A 20,371-nucleotide genomic window follows, 5' to 3' on the forward strand; every position below is an offset into this window, starting at 1 on the left:
GAATGTACATTGATGGCAAATTCCCTCAATCCTTTGACATACTATCAGATTGGCAGTACTGGAAAGACCCTAATGCACTGCGGCGATGGCACAATCTTTGAAGAGAGCCCGGCATGCACCTGTGTACAATGGGACCGTGTCGATCCTGGTAAGCACCGTTTCACTGTAGTAGCTTAACATACAAGCAAGTTCCCTCGCACATTCGACGTATGCATTGCAAGTTGTGTCGCTACATTTAGGCTTTGATCCTTATATCTGTCTGTCTCAGGCACATTGACACCCACTGACAATCATGAAATGCAAACGGTTCTTTTATCTTTATTGAGTGAAAAACGAAACTTCACATTCTTTCTTTCGGGCACTATAAAAGAACAAGAGATGTTAAGACGGTTAAATTGTTATTATTTCATTGCTGAGATCTGTGTAATGTACCCGATACACTGACAGTGCAACAATCAGTTCCACTAGGCTACACCGCCGTTACAAAACATGATTATACAGAATGTCAGGTCACAAGAATAAAAAATCGAAATTTCTCAGTTCAACATTGTGTATGGCCGCCCCGCGCATTCACCCTGCCAAGAACCTTCTCCTCATCGACTGCCTGATGTTTTTGAACACGTGGTTGGGGCTTCTGCGCCATTGCTCTTGCACGGCAGCGCCAAGTTCCTTCAAATTCTGAGGCTGGTTCCTAAGACCACGAAGCCTTCTCCCAAGTGCATCCCAAACGTGCTCTATTGGATTAAGAACAGGGACCTCGATGGCCAGTCCATGACGTTGATTCCAGATTCGTGTCAATATCGCGGTATGCGACCGAGCAATATCATGCTGGAACTGTATACCTGGGCCATGAGTCGCCATGAATGGAACGTGTTCAGGGGTGAGGACCTGATCGCGGTAAGTAGCATCTGTGAGGTTTCCACGGATGGCCCAAAGTCGGGAACGGTTGTTCCCCACCCCACACATTGCAGCTTCCGCCCCCGAATCTGTCGACTTCCGGTACACAACATTGTGCATACCGTTCACGACGTCGTCTCCAGACTCTATGCCTGCCGTTCGCGAATCTGAGGGTAAACCAGGATTCATCACTATAGACGACTCGATTCCAGTCTCTCTGGGTCTATCAGAGGTGACGTTTGTCACACAGCAGACACTGACGTTGATGAAACAGCGTCAATATTGGCCCACGATATGGGCCGTCTTCCAGCTTGCAACATGCCAACAGCTCGTTCACGTTGCAAATTTGACAATCGTGGCATTTAAAGTACCGTTAGAACTGTAGTTTGAAAGTGTTTTTTTTTTATTCTTGAGGTCAATGCAAACACGGGCAAATGAAGAAAACTTCGATGCGAAGATCACGTGATCGACTGCACGTGCAAAACCTAGAGTCGAAAGATTGAGATCCCATTTCGGATACATAGAAAAATTATTCATTAAAAATTACATTTTGTGAAGTTTCTTTTTTGACTCAGTATAGATCATTTATGCAGGATGCGCTGGTAAGATAACCTGAGTTTACTCTTCAACTAAGATATAAACCTATGTAAGAACTTACCGGATAGGATACTGTCGGAGCATTAACTTGTAAATAATAAATGAATATAAGATACATTATCATCCGTTTTCATCATTGAATGGAATAAAACCATTTTTGCCCACGCATTTGGGACATGGAGACACGCCATTTTATTTCCGTTAATGTGAGTACAATGACCACTATTGCTTTCCTCACACATGTTTTTCAAATGAGACCTGCTGGGAATGCTGTATGCTGGGTATTTAATTAAACTTATATGTGAGTAAGTGACGTTAGTTTTTACGTCGCAATCAGCAATGTTCCAGATTTGTAAATGATTGAACCTGGACCAGACAATTCAGTGATCAGCAGTATCAGCATCGATCTACGCAACTGGAATCCCGTTAGTCGCCTCTCACGACAATGAATGAGTATGAACGATTACTCCCGATGTGCGTTTGAAGTGGAATTTAGTTAACACCAGTCAAATCTTTCCTCATTTTTATATTTTTTTCCTCTTACTAATCTATATAATAATATATTATGCATTTATAGACCAAAAGGCTGCATTTAATTCAGTCTTAATGGGTGGTCTTCCATTCAAGTTGTGGCAGGCTAGTATTAACGGTAAAACGTTTTCGATTGATTAAAACAATGTGTTTTAATGTAAAGTCTTGTGTATCCCTAAATAAAGGATTTATTGATTTCTTTGAGTATATGTATGGCGTTCGCCAGGTCTGTCAGGTCTCACGTTTCCTATTTTCTCTGTGTGTAAATGATATTATTGACTGTTTGGGGAGATGATGACCAGAGGGGTATTGAGATTTGAGTTTTGCAGGTATTTAAGTTATTGTTTGCTCAAGTAGTATTAAGATGGGTCTTTTGCTATCCTAGGATTTGGTCCTTGGTTTAAGGCTAGCCGTAATATTCGGTGATTCACATGGACACTTTTACTCATATGAGTAATTACACATTTACATATTTACTCATATGAGTGAAAATACTCCAGGAGTAAAATGGCATAAGTAAAAGTATATTTGCTACATCTCAGGGAGTCTAGTAAAAGTATATGTACTTATAATTGTAAACCAAAAGTCACTGTGTTCTGTAATCTGATTGGTTGAAAAACATGATCAAGTGGTTCTAGATTCCCGGAAACTGCAAGACTATTCACTGCGCATTGACCTCGCAAACAATCGTTTTGTTGAGTCATCAACAGTGGTGACGTCATTCAAATCATATTGTCAGATTGACGTCACAAATGAGCAACTCCAGACGTTACCATGGGAACCAGCTGAAACGGCCTGCTGATGACACTTCACTGCTGTACCCGTACTCGATGTAAACGAGTGCAGACAGTAAAACCCTTTGGTTTACTTTTGTGTTTACAATGTCGATAAACATCATGTGTTGGCCAATTTCCGGGTGTTATTGAGTATTTGAAGCACGGGAATGCATTTGGAACCGACGGTGAGTATTTCATCACATGATGCATGAGAATTGCCGGTGCAATTTCATCAGTGCTAAATTTAGTAACAGCTACTGCATCACTGTCATTCTTGTCTAGACAGCCGTTTGGAAAGGACATAGTATAGAGGCCTGACAGTAAACATGCTTACAGTAAACAGGAAAGCATGGACTGGGTAAGACATTTGGTGAACGAAAATATATCTGATGACAGTGAAGGCACCCATGCAGTGGAGGTTGATGTAAATGATGATGATTGGATGACATGGAGACAGAACCTCCAAATGACACTGCCAATGATGACAAGGATGGAAGTGATGACAGCAAAGATTATGCTCATGGGGTCCAGAAAAGAGAAGCATGTGGTAAAGAAGAGAAGACAGATGATGGGAACATGGAACTAACGAACAAACCTGTGAAGACAGATAAAAGGATAAGGAGGACAAAATTGGAGACAGCACTTGGAGCTATTATGAAAAAACATTCAGACAGTAGTAGCAAATATGAAAATGCCATGTCATTGGAAGAGAAGAAACTTGATGCGGAAATGAAGAGGATAGAGCTAGAGAAGCAGAAACTGGAAAAGGAGGAGAAGCAAAAGCGTGAAGAAAGAGCACATCAGTTCCACATGATGCAAATGATGCTTGGTCGGGTGAATCCCCATCAACCCCTAATCCCATAAATCAACCTCCGAATCTCATCAGTCAAACCTGGAACTTCCTGGAATCAACCATTTCAGCAGTACCCTCCATATGGTGAGTCAGACCGACGATCATCTAGTGACCAATCAGATGTGTTATTTGATGATTCCGGAAGTTCATTCTGTCCACAAACATTCAACAGTTAAATTCACTCTCTCCGCTATTTTGAATGTAGTATTTGCGTGTTTATAAAAATGTATGGCTAGATGTGCCTAAATTGCTAACTGCTGAGGGGATGGTGTAAATCCAGCTAGGGTTCATGTAGGTAGCAAAAGTTATGTAAGTCCTCATGGTCTCTAGTTTGGTCTCTAGTCTACCTTCAGTTCTTGGCAATCTGCAGCCCATATTGTATTGTCCGCTATAGTTAAAACGTTTTAGATTTAATTACTAGTCTTAAATGGATATCTGTGCTATATACAAGTGGTTTTACTGTTCTTCGTCAACAGGGTTTTAGTTTCTTATGTTCATTTATTCTACAATGTCATTATTACTTGTTCTCGTCACGATACGGCTGCAATATTGCCGATGTGACGATAAATATTAAGTCACTCACTCACTCATTCTGTCAACTTTAATTAACGTTGTGTTGTATGAAATTTGTATCAATCTTTCATGTTTCATGTAAAGATGTTTTACCAGAGCCAATTTACGTTATTATAAATGTTAATCATGTGATGACTCCTTTGTCAGAATAATGTTTAAAATGTTATAATGTTTCGCAATTGTGTTCCAATTCTTGAAAACAATAATCAAAGTGGTTGTTTTGATTAATACATATTGTCATGCGTATGTAGTGAGAATAGCTTATATGTTATAATATACATGTATCTATAAATATGTTTATAAAATCTGAACTTAATCTAAAATACTTTAACTACCAGTTCACCATGAAGCTAAGAAGCTCTGCTTACCACTGACCACTTTCCATTGTATGTAATTAAGCTGGGGTAAGGAAAATACAATAAGATTATATAACTGCAGCTTGGGTTTGACTTGGTTAAGCAGGGTAACACAAAGAAAGGTGATCAGCTCCCAGGTCGGGAGTGAAGAGGTTGGCCAGGTCGACTATCTTCATTTTGTCTACTTGAGAGTGTCATGTCGGCATAGTTTATGACAATCATTTGGATATATATCATCACATTCAGAGGAAGGAGATGGAACAGGAGCAATTGGAACTGTTATGCGATTAACAAAGTAAGACGTTTAACCATACACTGTGATACTTGTTTTGCCAGCATTAAAACTATTGTTAAAATTGTAAAAGTGTCCATGTGAATTGGACTTTGGAGGTGGATGTGTGAAGCCTAGCCTTGTCAGGAGCGGCCCTACCTATCTGCCGTTGTGAAACAAGATGGCTACCTAAGGCTACAGCGAGGGGTGGGGGATGGGGTCTTGGAGTATGTACCTGGAGGGCGCGTGTACCGATAGGTAGGCTTTAAAGGTCACACGCAACATAAAATACAACTTTGTAGATTCTGATACCATTCGGTATGCACTTACCGAAAAATGCCAATTCAACCTATAAAGCTGAAAACAGAGACGCAATGAAAAAAGCCCGCGAAGGCGGAGTTCAATCGATTCACTAATTTTCTCCCAACACTTGGTAAAAAGTGTAGTTTCAACAACTATGCTGCGTTGCGCTCATGACGCATGCGCAGTGAATAGGTTCGCAGAGCTTGAAAGAGTACGCCTGCCCGAGTATGCGATCTAATCTTGGCTGTGTACACAAAGAAGTAAATAATAAAAAATGAAAAAGAAAAAATGTTGTGTTTATTGTGATAAACAAAGTCTGTCTCAGAGAAAACTCAATACATGGTTTATTGATACATATATGTCTGCCTGCCTATCTGCTAATGACGATAAGAAATGCACAATCATTGACCACATGCAATTTGAAATTAACACCTATGGGGCTTACAGGCCGTAATCACCCGGTTCTTTAAATGGGCACTGATGGGGAGCGAATAACGTTTCTCACCAACGGTCTAATTATGAAACCAAGCAGCAAATTGGTCAGCACCCGCTACCTCGACCGTGACGGACAAAGGGACTAGGCTCCTGTCCACATTAGCAGAATTTCTTCACCCTAAAAAGTGAGGGGGTCGGATGCCACATGCCGTTATTTAAAAATATCCATGGTATTGCTTATCTGATTGTAACAAAATATCCCAAAATTTCTTATGCCTGGATGGTATAGTGAATGATCCAATTTGATCCTATTTTTTTGTTTTTTACCTCGTTCTTTAATCATGTCATGTGAAAATATGGTGTCTACATACACGTAGCAAGCCATTTGTTTCATGTAAGTCCGAAAGATTGCAAAGCTTTATATTTAGATAGTTTTGAGGGTTGGCCCAACTGTCATAACAAACAAGATACGTACATTTTGATAGCTGTGTGTTTTTTTATTATCATAGATAATAAACCAGGATGGTAGCTGATTTATCTGAATTCGTAAACTAATAACAACGACTTTGCCATTGATAAAGAAATCTGAAAGTTTTCTTACGTAAAAACACTGATTATACCCATTTACCCAAGTACACCTCAAATACCTATGTGCATTTCTTATGTATCAACGAAGTTCCGTTGGTATCCTCAAAATAGTTTTGGCCCATAAGTGTTTTTAGGGTATAAATGGGTATAAATAGTGGTAACACCACTGCCATTTCTCCTGTCTGGAGTAAATACTCAACATTATAAATTAAGGTCTGTAGTGGCAAATGTATTGAATATTATATAATATGTCCATGTAAGTGATGCAGGAGGGTTTATCAGCTGAGTTACAAAAACAAACATCGATCAAAGGATTAACCCATAACACACCGATTGATTAATTACTTCCACAGCGGATTTGTCAAACAGGCAGTGTTTATGGTTGTAGATTTACGTAATCTATACTGAATACACCCTGTCGTAAAGTACGAGTGTAAAAACAACGTGTAACAGAGGTGTTCCTCAGCAGTATGGAAAGGCGAACACTTGTAGGGGGTTTCCAGGGATTTATTTCGGAGCTGGTGTTTGGGATATGAAGATCCCCAGTTGGCCGTCAGTCCAGGTGACGAACTAACAAAAAGGCCCTGAATGATAAAAATATACATAAATAACTACATGCCTTTCATATATACTATACATTTCATGTCATGCATTCAGTATGATGAGCACCGTACTATTGTTATGTCTAGTAACTGTTAATTAATCATGCAGATTTAAAACATGTACTTTGATATTTACTCACATAAATGATAATTATAATTACAAATATATACAATTGCAGTCTCAAAACAATACCTCACCTCGTCTCAGGGACGCAGGCAGACTAGGCCAACAGCTTAATAGTTGCCTAAGTATGCTGCTTGTGTGTATATATATATATATATATATGTATGTATGTATGTATGTATGTATGTATGTATGTATGTATGTATGTATGTATGTATGTATGTATGTATGTATATACTTCATGAATAGCATCAGCGTTCACGTAAATAGGGTAACTTAATGACTCTAATACACACACAAGATATGCATATAGAAATTAAACCTTATAGTAAACATGTATGATACTCATTACTGTATCATCCCAATCATAGAATAGCTAATACATATACTGACTATACACACATATACGTGTATACACACTATAGCATCATGGTATAAAATGCATTACTGCTCGAATGACCGCATGCCAGTATACTAGTGTACTGGTGCAAATACGTAATATATTTGGTCTAAAATACTAAGTATGCATATATCTACAAACACTTAACATGTACTAGAAATGATGAAACACTAATCATTAAAACATGTAATCTAACATACTAAATCCTATTAGCCCTACTGTAATTTGATATAAAAAGATCTAACTTACCCCGTAATTTGCTGGTGTTGTGCTGTGCTCATAGAGAGAGAAAATGTGGACTGCCCAGGTCAAAGGCAGTACAAAGCTTTAAACATAACAAGTGGGTGAAATCCATCAAACAATAGAAACCTTGTCAACAGGCCGATGCAGAGATTGGGCCTGACACAAATTACTTAACAATAGACCCCAAGCTACCTGCTGCAACTTGCTTACTAGTGAGTTAATGAATCAGTGAAATGTTAGTGTTAACACAGACCTCTTTAGAAATGATAAAGTTGGTTTATACCTAAGTTTGAAATATTAAAGTTTAACATATTAAAATGACATTTATTTACACACTGTTACACATCCATCCTACAAAGAATTAACCACCACTGCCTTGACTGATTGATTGTTGCTCATTATTGGTTAATTAATGGCCGACCTTGGCAATTGGTTAGGCCACAAGTCGACCTAACATTAACTACATTTAAAAAATCAGAAACAAATGCATTACAATATAAACAAGAATTTAATCAATTGAAACATAGATATAGCAATTATAAATCCTTATTTACAGATGGGTCCAAGGATGGTGGCGCAGTGGCTTGTGCCACTGTCATTGGATCCAGAACAATATCTTCTAGATTACCAGATAATAGTTCTATTTTTACAGCAGAAGCTAACGCCATATTGACAGCTCTTAAATATATTCAAAGACACCCTAAACATAAACAGTATATAATCTATTCCGACTCTCTTTCTTGCCTTCAGGCTATTAAAAATATTTCTTGCAAACATCCACTTTTAATTGACATAATTGAATTGTATAATAATCTTGCTACTGGCCAATACGACATCGTTTTTTGTTGGTTACCCAGCCACGTTGGCATTTCTGGTAATACAATGGCAGACCTTGCTGCTAAAGCAGCACTCAACAAATCTGTGACTCCACTTCCTATTCCCTACAGTGACTATAAAGCTATCATTAGGTCTTACATCCGTGATCTGATGCAGAAGAGGTGGGACACTCAAGTAGGTATCAACAAGTTACATGAAATAAAACCGTACATTGGTTACACCTACTTGGGTTGTCAGTCCAGATTTGAGGAGGTTATCATGCGACGATGTTGTATTGGCCACACACGATACACACATGAATATTTGCTTAAAGGTGAAGATCCTCCGTTTTGTATCCCTTCTGATGAAAGAATCACAGTCAAACATGTCTTGCTTGACTGTGCTGAATATTCCATCACAAGGGATAACTTTTTTAAATCAAGAACTATGAAGGATCTGTTTAGTAATGTTAGTTATCATTTAATCATTGCATTTTTAAAGGAATTAGACCTGTTACATGACTTGTAAATAGATAAATATTTTATGATTGGAAGTTGAATTAGCAACTAAGATTGTTAGTGGCTGTATCCTCGAAGGGGGTTGAAGTACCGTAAAATTATTGTCCTCCTGAGAGGGTACGTAAGTCCCAAACAGTTGAAGTCAGATTTAATCTTTCACTTTTTTAGTCGAAGAATATGTGTAATTTTAAATTGTGGCTAATCTTGCATACAGTCGCCAGCAGCTGAGGGGATGGTGTAAATCCAACTAGGAACCATGCAGGTAGCTGAGGTACTGTAAGTCCCCATGGTCCCTAGTATGGTGATCTACCTTCGGTTGTTGGCGATCTATGGCCTGTTTTTATATTGTACTGTCCAAATAGTGATAATATTAGCTTTTAAGTTTCTACGCTAGTTTTAAATACCAACTGTGATAGTCTAGTTGTTTTACTGTCCTTCGTCGACAGGTTCTTCATAATATGCCTCTATATATTCCTTTTTATGTCACGTATGTTCTCGTCACAATATGGCTGCAATATTGCCGACGTGACGTTAAATGATAACTCACTCACTCACTCAATTAATGGCCGACATCATACAGGTAGTTGCCAGGTGTGCTGTCCTGGGTGACCAGTGAGATGGTCTGTATACACCAGTCTGAAAAATTCTCAAACGATGTGTCACTTTTTCGCATATTAGACTGTTGAAAGACATTGAGCAGGATTATTTGCCAGCTGCAGACGAATGGAATATCGTTCTTTTATGTGGATATTGATGGATACATTCCTGAACGAGGTAATAACCTGATATTGTTGCTATAACTTTCGTCTGTCTTAAATTGAATATTTGCATTTTGTTTTAATTCATTTCTTGTAGCATTTAGCAGAATCTGTATTACAGAAAACATGCACTAGCTATAGGGTGTGTGTGAAACATGTTTGACGTTGGCAATCTCTACAATGTTTAGATATTAAAATCGTATTTGAAATTCACTGTAAGTATAAGAAGACCTTGTGGGGGTTTTTTTATTAACTTTCAAAATGCATACAAATGTGACAAGGAACTAATTAGGTTTATAAGACAAAATATAAAGACGTACACTGACCTAGTTATTTTTCAGTCCTAACGTCTTTCATACCACTGGCAGATGAGTAAACTTCAAGGTGTTTGATTTGTTTTCATAATAAGTCCACATATAAACTATCAATGGCGCATATGGGAGGTGCAGCAGAGATCACGGACCAGTCACGAATTCTGGGATTTCATCCGGGTACGCACGGGAGAAAAACAGTAACAGAAGAAATCAGTCCATGGGAAATTGCTCCGCATCAGTGCCCCTTTAATCGTATCGGCAAACGAACCAGTAGCCAATGATTTGCGATTATACACTTATAACTTTGTTTATTTGGGTTTTTTTCTTAATCAGTAATGCATTTTATATATCATAAGTGATAACTGTGTTTTAACGATGTTTGATTTTTGGGTTGCATGTGACCTTTAAGTATTTTTCTATAGTGTCGGATAGTGATGAACCGTTCATGGATAAAGGAGACTAAACAAACTCATTATATCAGTTAGTCTGCTACCAGACTCATCAATCCGTTTATGTAGGAATGAGCTCGAGAGTAAACAACCAACTAACTATATCAGTTAGTCTGTTGCCAGAAATGGGCCATAAACAACCAACTAACTATATCAGTTAGTCTGTTGCCAGAAATGGGCCACAGTGCTGTGTGTAATGAGCATACCATAGATTTCTTTTATCCTTTGACCTATTTCCCAAAATGAAAGTCCAGTTTTCTTGAAACGAGGATATTAGCCTAATAATTTGAAAATTTCCCGTTGTTTACGAGCGTACCTGTCACTGATGACGATGTACTATTGACTTTGCCTTTTATTGTGTCTATACTGTGCATTTCATAGGCCACTTTCGTCCATTCTCCATAATCAACAGAGGATGATAAAAAACATATTTTCTGTTTTGATAACAGTTTAGGTCCTGTTTGGAGATTTTCCATCATATGATTCAGGTTTCGAAAAACACCCACATGCAACACTGTAGGGCATGTGATTGAAGTATGGTTATCGTCAGAATGGTTTTTCTCCTGTTACAACCTCCAAGGAGTGATTTATTAGCACAATACACTACAAATATAAGCTGGTTTCCGGAACACTGAAACTGAGGGGAAACGTCACGGAAACCAATATTTTCAGGGAGTTTCCTATAGTTTCATTGTGGTTTCCATGCAACTGAAACTGCACCATTTCAGGATGGTTTCCAGTTCGTTTCATTACCCACTCCTCCAAACGGGATCCAGTTGGTTTCCATGTGTGAGTTTACTGAAGGTTTCAACCTGGTTTCCATGTATGAGTTAATTGTAGTTTCCAACCTAGTTTCCAACCTAGTTTCCATGAACTAAAACTTGCTCCTGCCGGTCCTTCACCCGCTCCTCCGGAAAAGAGGTTGTTTCATGTCTCACATGTAGAAATTCGGGTATTTTATACAATTGCATAATGATAAAAAGCTTAACTATGACAAATAACAGAATAAAACACAAATTCTTTAAAAGTTTATATATATTCAACAATCTGTTTGTAAATAAATACTTATTTGGAATATTCAAATTAGTAAATGAAATAAAAACAAGTGAATAAATAGCAGTGAGTATACAATGTTTTCTTAAACACATCGATGTAGATCAGCCCATATCACTTGGCTTCCCAGTTTGAGGAATGTTGGCTCTTTCCCCAAGGGAGGAAGAACTTTCTGCTTCTTATCCTCCGGCCAGTCGATCGTTTCACAGCCTTCCCGCTTTCCAGGTTCTGAAATTTACAAAGCAAGCAATCAATACAAACAAACATTTGTCAACTATATCCATGGCAAGAGAAAAGAAAACTGTTCAGTATTGCTTGGGGTGAAATAAATTGCCTTTACATTTTTAATCTGTGCAAGATGTAAAATGACTAGAATACGTTTATACGTTATAGAATATGTTACATCAAACAATGCACCTAATCTGGTCAGAGAATCCCTAAACTATAAATACAAAATGACTCACTATCCCCAACTACATTGTTTTCAATGGTGCAAATATCAAAAGCAATATGAAAAGGATTTCTTACAATAAAGATTTGTTTGGAAGTTATCTTGAGTCATGACAGCCCATAAGCAATATGCCCGTGTGGGCCCGGGATAGAATGTGTCCACAGCACCCCATTGCTGGTCGTAAGAGGCGACCAAATTGGGCAGCCTGTTGGCCGTGGGTTGCGTCCCGTGTCGGTGGAGGAATGGATCCTGGTGGTTGAGGGCAATGGGAGCTTGAAACCGCGTTCCTGTTGCTCAACACACCACTTTGGCCCCGACTTCACCTATCAATCGGCTGGTCACGCCATGCCCTGTGCGTAGATAATATTGTTTGCACACTCGCTCACTATTTGGGTCTTGGCCATTTCGACCTCTCATTTCCAAATTATTGATATATTTAATGCCTAGAGTCCTATGCCAGAAGGCGGTGGCTCATGGGCCAATCTGGTAATGTTGACCGCTGAATACTATCTCTCTATGAATAATTGTTATGGGCAGAACCAGCCGAGCAATTGATTTATTAGACTAAGATGGCTATTCAAGTCATATTTACTGGAGTATAGCATCCCCATATCCCTGGTGTTTGCATCTGGATATCCGGTGCACTTTAACACTGTCCTTGTTGACACTCGGTGGCGGGTGGGGAGTGGGGATGTCGAATACTACTTACTAACCATGTCACAGCACACTTCTGGTTCAATTCGAAATGAAAAAAGGAGACGCCTGGATTTTGATCATACACATGAACATGTTTCCCAAAACACAGACTCATGGGCTCGATTCCTAGTTATTGAGGCGTCTGACCATGAACCAATTAAATTGAATCCATTTGCCATATCCAAAGCAATTCAAGGAATTTGTGGTGAAGTTAAGAATGTTTCTCGTCTGCGTGGCGGTTCCCTTCTGGTTGAATGTGCACGGAGGCAGCAGTCTTTGAATCTATTGTCAGTTACTAAATTCGCAAATGTTGATGTTGCTGTGTCTGTGCACAGGACATTGAACTCTTGCCGTGGCATTGTCCGGGACAGAGCTCACTGCCTCCTTGACATGTCTGAACAGGAAATTGCAGCTGAACTTGAAAGTCAAGGTGTCACATCAGTCAAACGTTTCTCCACAAAACAAGATGGGATCATCAGGAAAACAAATACTTATCTGTTCACTTTTTCCCGGTCAACACTTCCTCAGTTTATCAAAGCTGGTTATTTTAATATCGGAGTGGAGATGTACATCCCAAATCCACTTCGATGTTATAATTGTCAACAATTTGGTCACGGCTCACGCTCCTGTTCGAACTCTATGGTATGTCACCGTTGCAATGGCAGCCATGATGGATCAGACTGTGAAAATGATTTTCACTGTTCAAATTGTGGTGACAAACATATGTCCTCCTCAAAACTGTGTCCTCAGTGGCAAAGACAAGCTCAGATTATGAAGATCAAATGTCAGAACAATATTTCATTTGCTGAAGCAAAAAAGTTAGTAGCCCACCAGTCGACACCTTCTTCAAGCGTCACATATGCAGCTGCTGCAGCACGCCCTGTCGCAGCTGCATCAGTCATGTGCCAGACTGAAATGACATGGATTAGGTCAGATCAGCCAGTCAACATCAGCACCGTTACTGACGCTTCTACAAAATGCACTTCAGAAACACAGACTCAAACTCAAAATGAACTTGTTGAGGAGATGGACAGTCAGTCCGAGCTAACAACTAAGAAACCAGGCACTACTCACATGTCACAGAAAGACAAAAAAAAGATTTAAAAAACAGCAAAAGGCCAGGTCCCCTATTCCTTCGGAGGTACCTGTGCGTAACACTTTTGATCCTTTGGATATGGAGGTTACTCCTTCTACAAAGGATAACAGGAGGGATCTTTCTTCCTCCCGTTTACGAGAGCGATCGCCTATTGAACCACCGTGATTCGATCGCCGAACTTGATCCAGTGGAACTGCAGAGGACTTAGGAAACATTATAATGAGATTCTTTTGTTAATACAGGATTTTAAGCCGTCAGCAATATGTCTCCAGGAGACACATCTAAAACATAACGATGTTTTTAACTTACGACAACACATTGGCTACCATTCATTTTCTCCTGAAGGGGGCAAAGCAACTGGAGGATGTAGTATCTTTGTCAGACAGGACATCATTCACAGTGCTATTCAGCTGAATACTCCTCTTCAAGCTGTTGCAGTCCGACTTATCTTGCACATTGCTCTTACGTTGTGCTCTTTATATGTGCCTCCTTCATCGTCTCTTCGACAATTTGACCTTCAAAGTTTGTATGATCAACTACCAAAACCCTGCATCATCATGGGAGATCTCAATGGGCACAACCCTCTATGGGGTAGAACAAATACGAACAATAAGGGAAAAGTTATTGAAGATTTTATTTCTGATAATAATTTATGTGTTTTTAATGATGATTCACATACGTATTTGCATCCTGCTAGTGGATCATATTCTTCACTTGATCTAGCTCTGACTGAATCAAGCATATACAATGAATTTGAATGGTCTGTTCATGATGACCTTTGTGGCAGCGATCACTTCCCTACTGTCCTTAAAGCTGTAAGACCAGATGATAATCCTCCTTTATCTCGTTGGAATTTTCTGAAAGCAAACTGGCCTTTGTATAAACAATTATGTGTTGAAAAACTAACACCAGAGCACTTCAGAAATGTAGCAGATCCCATCCAGTTTTTTTCAGCACAACTGAATGAAATTGCTGATCAAACGATTCCTAAGTCCTCTGCAACTCCTCATATTCGTAAACCATGGTTTACTGACGAATGCAAACAAGCACGAAAACGTAGGAAGAAAGCCGAAAAATATTTTCGCAGACATCCTACTGTTCATAACTTTAACAATGTAAAAATTACTAGTGCCAAGGCACGGCGTACATACAAGCAAAACAAACGCCAATCTTGGAGAAATTATGTATCAAAAATTAATTCACGCACACCCATGTCTAAGGTGTGGAACATGGTTCAGCGCATAAAAGGCAAAGGCTCAAAATCTGCTGTTCACCATCTTAAAGATGGTGTTTCTTGAAACTAACAACCTTATCACAAATATTCAGTGTGATTTCAGGAAGAATCGTAGTACCCTTGATCATTTGGTACGTTTAGAATCCTTTGTAAAAAATGCATTTATCAATAAGCAACATGCAGTATCGATCTTTTTTTATCTCGAGAAAGCATACGATACCACCTGGAAGCATGGCATTTTAAAGGATTTACATGGTTTCGGTTTAAGGGGTCGTTTACCTCTTTTTATATCGCAGTTTTTACAAGGCAGGCAATTTCAAGTCCGAGTAGGTTCTACCCTGTCTGATCATTGCAATCAGGATCAGGGTGTTCCGCAAGGCAGCATTTTGTCTGTGACCTTATGTAGTATCAAGATCAACAGTTTATCCAAGGTTTTAAACGATTCAATAGATGGATCACTTTTCGTGGATGATTTTAATATTTCCTGTCGCGGTAAGAATATGCATACTATTGAACGGCAACTGCAATTATGTTTAAACAAAATAAATAAATGGTGTCTTGAGAATGGTTTTAAATTTTCTAAGACAAAAACTAATTGCATCCATTTCTGCCGTAAGTATAAACCACATAAGGACCCAGAATTATTTTTAAATGGCACTCCTATCAAAGTCGTTAAGGAGGCCAAGTTCTTAGGTTTGATTTTCGACTCTCATTTAACTTTTCTTCCGCATATCAAATCCCTGAAAACTAAATGCCTGAAGGCACTTGATCTATTGAAAGTTGTATCAAACTCAAAATGGGGAGGGGATCAAGCTACTCTCCTGCACCTATACCGTTCACTTGTCCGTTCGAAGCTTGATTATGGCTCCATCATTTATGGTGGAGCCTGTAAAAGCAATCTAAAACTCCTTGATTCTATCCACCACCAAGGTCTGAGACTTTGTCTTGGGTCGTTCCGAACTTCTCCTATTGACAGTCTCTATGTCGAAGCCGATGAACCATCTCTTACACAGCGCCGTATCAAATTAGCATTACAATATATTACAAAACTATACTCTAACGAATCCAACCCTGCTTTTAACTGTGTTTTCGATCCTCTTTATGAGCATTTATACAACAAAAAGCCTTCTCTTGTTCCGCCTCTTGGGCACAGAATTAAACCATTCATTTCTGCTGCCGGCATTGAGCTGAAAAGTATAGCGCCTTCTCGTCTTCCTTCTTCTCCTTGGCAATTAGTGAGGCCACAAGTTGACCTCACATTAACAAAGTTAAAAAAATCAGACACAAGCGAATTACAATATAAACAAGAGTTTATGCAATTAAAAAATAATTATAGTACATACAAATCCTTATTTACAGATGGGTCCAAGGATGGTGGCACAGTTGCTTGTGCCACTGTCATTGGATCCAGAACAATATCTTCTCGATTACCTGATAACAGCTCCATTTTCACTGCAGAAGCAAACGCCATATTAACGGCTCTTCAATATATTCAAAGACATCCTAATCATGTACAGTATATAATTTTTTCTGACTCTCTTTCTTGCCTTCAGGCTATTAAAAATGTGTCTTGTAAACATCCACTTTTAATTGACATAATTGAATTGTATAATGATCTTGCAACTGGCCAGTGCGACATCGTCTTTTGTTGGTTACCCAGCCATGTAGGTATTTCTGGGAATGCAATGGCCGATCTTGCTGCTAAGGTTGCACTCAACAAATCTGTGACACCACTTCTTATTCCATACAGTGACTATAAAGCTAGCATTAGAACTTACATTCGTGATCTGATGCAAAAGAAGTGGGACACCCAAGTGGGAATAAATAAATTACATGCCATAAAACCTTATATTGGTTACACTCACTTGGGCTGTCAGTCCAGATTTGAAGAGGTCATTATGCGACGATGTCGCATTGGCCATACGCGTTACACCCACAAGTATTTACTAAAAGGCGATGATCCTCCGTTTTGTATCCCTTGTGATGAGAGAACCAAGGTCAAGCAGATCCTGCTTGACTGTGTTGAATTCTCCATCATAAGGGATAACTATTTCAATGTCAAAACAATGCAGGATCTTTTAGCACAGTTAGTACTCATTTAATTCTTGGATTTTTAAAAGAAATTGATTTTCTTATTGAATTGTAATTGATATGTTCTGTAGATAGTTGTATTTTAATGATTGGTAGTTTAAATTAGTAACTTAGATTGTTAGTGGCTGTACCCTAAAAGGGGGTTGAAGTATTGTAAAATTATTGTCCTCCTGAGAGGGTACGTAAGTCCAATACTCTCATAGTCAATTTAAATCTACTACTAGTTTTTAATCGTAGAATATTTGTTGTTTTAAGTAATGGCTAAATTTCAGGATAATCGCCAATAGCTGAGGGGATGATGTAAATCCAACTAGGGTCCATGCAGGTAGCAGAAGTAATGTAAGTCCCCATGGACCTTAGTATGGTGATCTACCTTCAGTTGTTGGCGATCTATAGCCCCGGTTTTATGTTGCATTGTCTTCTTTAATTCCAATGTTTTAACTTTCAATGCTAGTTTTATGTTCCGTGATACTCTAGTGTTTTTACTGTCCTCCGCTGTCAGGTTTTACTTTTTCTCTTTTCTCATCTTAACATTACTGTAACTTATATTGTTCTCGTCACGATATGGCTGCAATATTGCCGATGTGACGTTAAATATTAACTCACTCACTCACTCCATATGCATATATTTAATTTAAATGTTCTCGTCACGATATGGCTGCAATATTGCCGATGTGACGTTAAATATTAACTCACTCACTCACTCCATATACATATATTTAATTTAAATGTTCTCGTCACGATATGGCTGAGATATTGCCGATGTGACGTTAAATATTAACTCACTCACTCACTCACTCACTCACCCATAAGCAATAATACTATTATTTGTGATTTTGTTTCTTGCAAAGATAATTTTTCATTCATTCACACATTTTAATCGTGTGTGACCTGATCCAAATCACACTAATATGGAGTTCTTGAGTTAACCGAGTGTTGAGTGAAGGAAGCCATCTCTCTTGCTAAGAAATTCGACATGCATTTGTTTACCGAGTTCCATCAAGTCTAAAATTTCATATGTATTGTCCTAGTTACTTTTTCACGCTAAACATTACCTCATTAAGGCCGAGAGCCGCATATATGCGGCAAATTAATTAGCTTCTCACAGCGAGAGTCGCTTATTGGGGGTAATAAAAAGCACCTCTTATTCAGCGAGAGTCGCATATTGGGGGTTACGAAAAGCACCTCTCATTCAGCGAGAGCCGCGTATTGGGGGTTTTACATTTTAAATTCGTACTGTACCTATAATTTCAATCAATTTAGCAGTAATGATCAAAGATTAGCTTTTCTTACGAGAGAGGTTACTTTATGTCTTAATCAGATGAGCTATTAATGTGTTTTGATAACAATTGCTTGCAATGTCGGGGGCTTATACAGGCAAATGAACACATGTCTGCGGGAAAAGGGAGTATGAGACGTTGTTACAGGAGGTACGTGTTTGTTCCTCGTCATTGGGAGTGAATACTAAGATACTATGTTTGCACACTGATTGAATTAACGGTGACAATGTTACAAAACCTTCTTCTAAATTAAATTATTAATTCATTCGTTGTAATAGTCCATATACTGAATCATAGACATAAATAGCAATATTGTGTTACACTCATGTTCGTGTAGATTTGAAATATACCAAGTTACTAATTTAGGCCAAACTCATTTGCGACTATTGATTTTTAAAGTTGACAATAATACATAATCGAATATGAAGTGATAACTCTTGCATCTACTCATAATATACATATATAGTACACATAAACCATACAAAGGTAACTGGGGTATTTTGTTCAAGCTGTTTCATGTTTGTTTGAAATGTGATTTTTCAATGCAATTTACATAAGCATTGTGTAAGAAACGTTTGTATTTGATCTCTGTAATTATCTTATCCTGTGTAATGATCACGTGTATCAGATCCATCGTCAATAAAAGGAGGGTAATATATCAGTCACGGAACTGATGCGTATAATCATTCAATCAGACAACACTAAATGAGATATGTGAACACCTCTTTAAACCTCAAAATAACAGCCTCTGGCCGAATGCATGTCCAGGTAAACTTTTGTCCCGTGACAAGTGTAAAACAAACTAATGCGCTGTTACATCATTGGACAACCTGTTTTGTGGAGTCACGCCCATTGTCAATCTTCTGAACCTCGTTTGCTTTCAAAACAAATATAAGTATGTCCATCTTCATAAATATTTGGGGAGATTCAACTTCAAGTGTATACATCACAATAAATTAGTATCGTGTTACGTTTTTAAATTCTATAATACATGGACTTGAATTATGGTATTTATTCGTAACAATGTGCAGATTAAATTGAAATGTTCAGGGAACCATTATGTTTGATGTACAAGTAGTGAGCGCAAAATGTATATGCACATAAATACCATCTCTACTCAATAGTTGGACTGGGTAATCCGGGGTAAAAATAATCGGATTGTAGCGCTTTCAGCGCTTCAAAGAAACATAAACTCGTCAAAGTGCTTGTTAGTTCTATGTGTACATTTCAGGCATCCTTACGATTATATATGTTCACCATACACAAACGTTTCATGATAGCTAGAGTTGGTAAAGCCAAAACATAGCATATCGATTGGTCAACGATCTAACCAATAGTCAATCTGTATCCAAGCTGTCTAGTGACCGAACGTACTCTTCAGAAATTTAGCCCACGCCCCATCACCTGTCATTTCCAATGTGACAGGTATCTCATGATACGATTGGTCATAGATAACAAATCAGGGAGTATATTGAACAGTTAAAATACAAAACGACCTATTCGGGAACTTTGATGACGCCCACCCCATGACCCTTTGTCTTACTTTTTGTCTTGAAACAACAGTCTCCGGTAGAATTTATACGTATCCACGCCCCTACCCCCTTATTGAACGGACTGTCCCGGGACAAGCGTAAAAGAAACATGTGTTGTTATTTTGTCGGACAACCCACTTGATGGTGCTACGTACGCTTCATTCTCTGCACTGTATATGCACACATGGGTGCAGTCTGGTGAACCTTGATAGCGATACGATATCAGACAATACACAAATTGTTACATGATAGTGAGAATATACAACCAAAACAAAACATACCCACTGGTCAACAATACAATAAAAAATCAATGTGTCCAATCTGAGTGACCAAACGTGCCCCTCAGAAATTTAGGCCACGCCCCATCACCTTGCCCTTCCTATGTGAAAGGTTCTCACGATACGATTGGTCAAAGTATCAGAGTAAGTGAGATATAATGCGTTACATTCGGGATATTTTATCCCATCACATGAAGGGAAGCTTTCTTTAGCATCGAGTAATGATAAATGTATCATGCAGTATGTATGTGTATGA

General features: G+C 38.6%; 1 protein-coding gene across 2 annotated transcripts in view; it reads left to right on the forward strand.

Moving 5' to 3' along the window:
* Nucleotides 1-20,371, forward strand: part of LOC137296411 (uncharacterized) — a 154,268-nt gene that overhangs the window by 87,927 nt on the left and 45,970 nt on the right. The window contains exon 5 of one of the 2 annotated variants that reach the window (XM_067828210.1): nt 2-148. The exons of the other annotated variant lie outside the window; for it this stretch is intronic. Within the exon in view, the coding sequence (XP_067684311.1) occupies nt 2-148 (147 nt within the window). The remainder of the gene's footprint in view (nt 1; nt 149-20,371) is intronic. 2 annotated transcript variants of the gene reach the window in all.

Source organism: Haliotis asinina, chromosome 1, assembly GCF_037392515.1.
Source record: "Haliotis asinina isolate JCU_RB_2024 chromosome 1, JCU_Hal_asi_v2, whole genome shotgun sequence".
Taxonomy (NCBI): Eukaryota; Metazoa; Mollusca; class Gastropoda; order Lepetellida; family Haliotidae; genus Haliotis; species Haliotis asinina.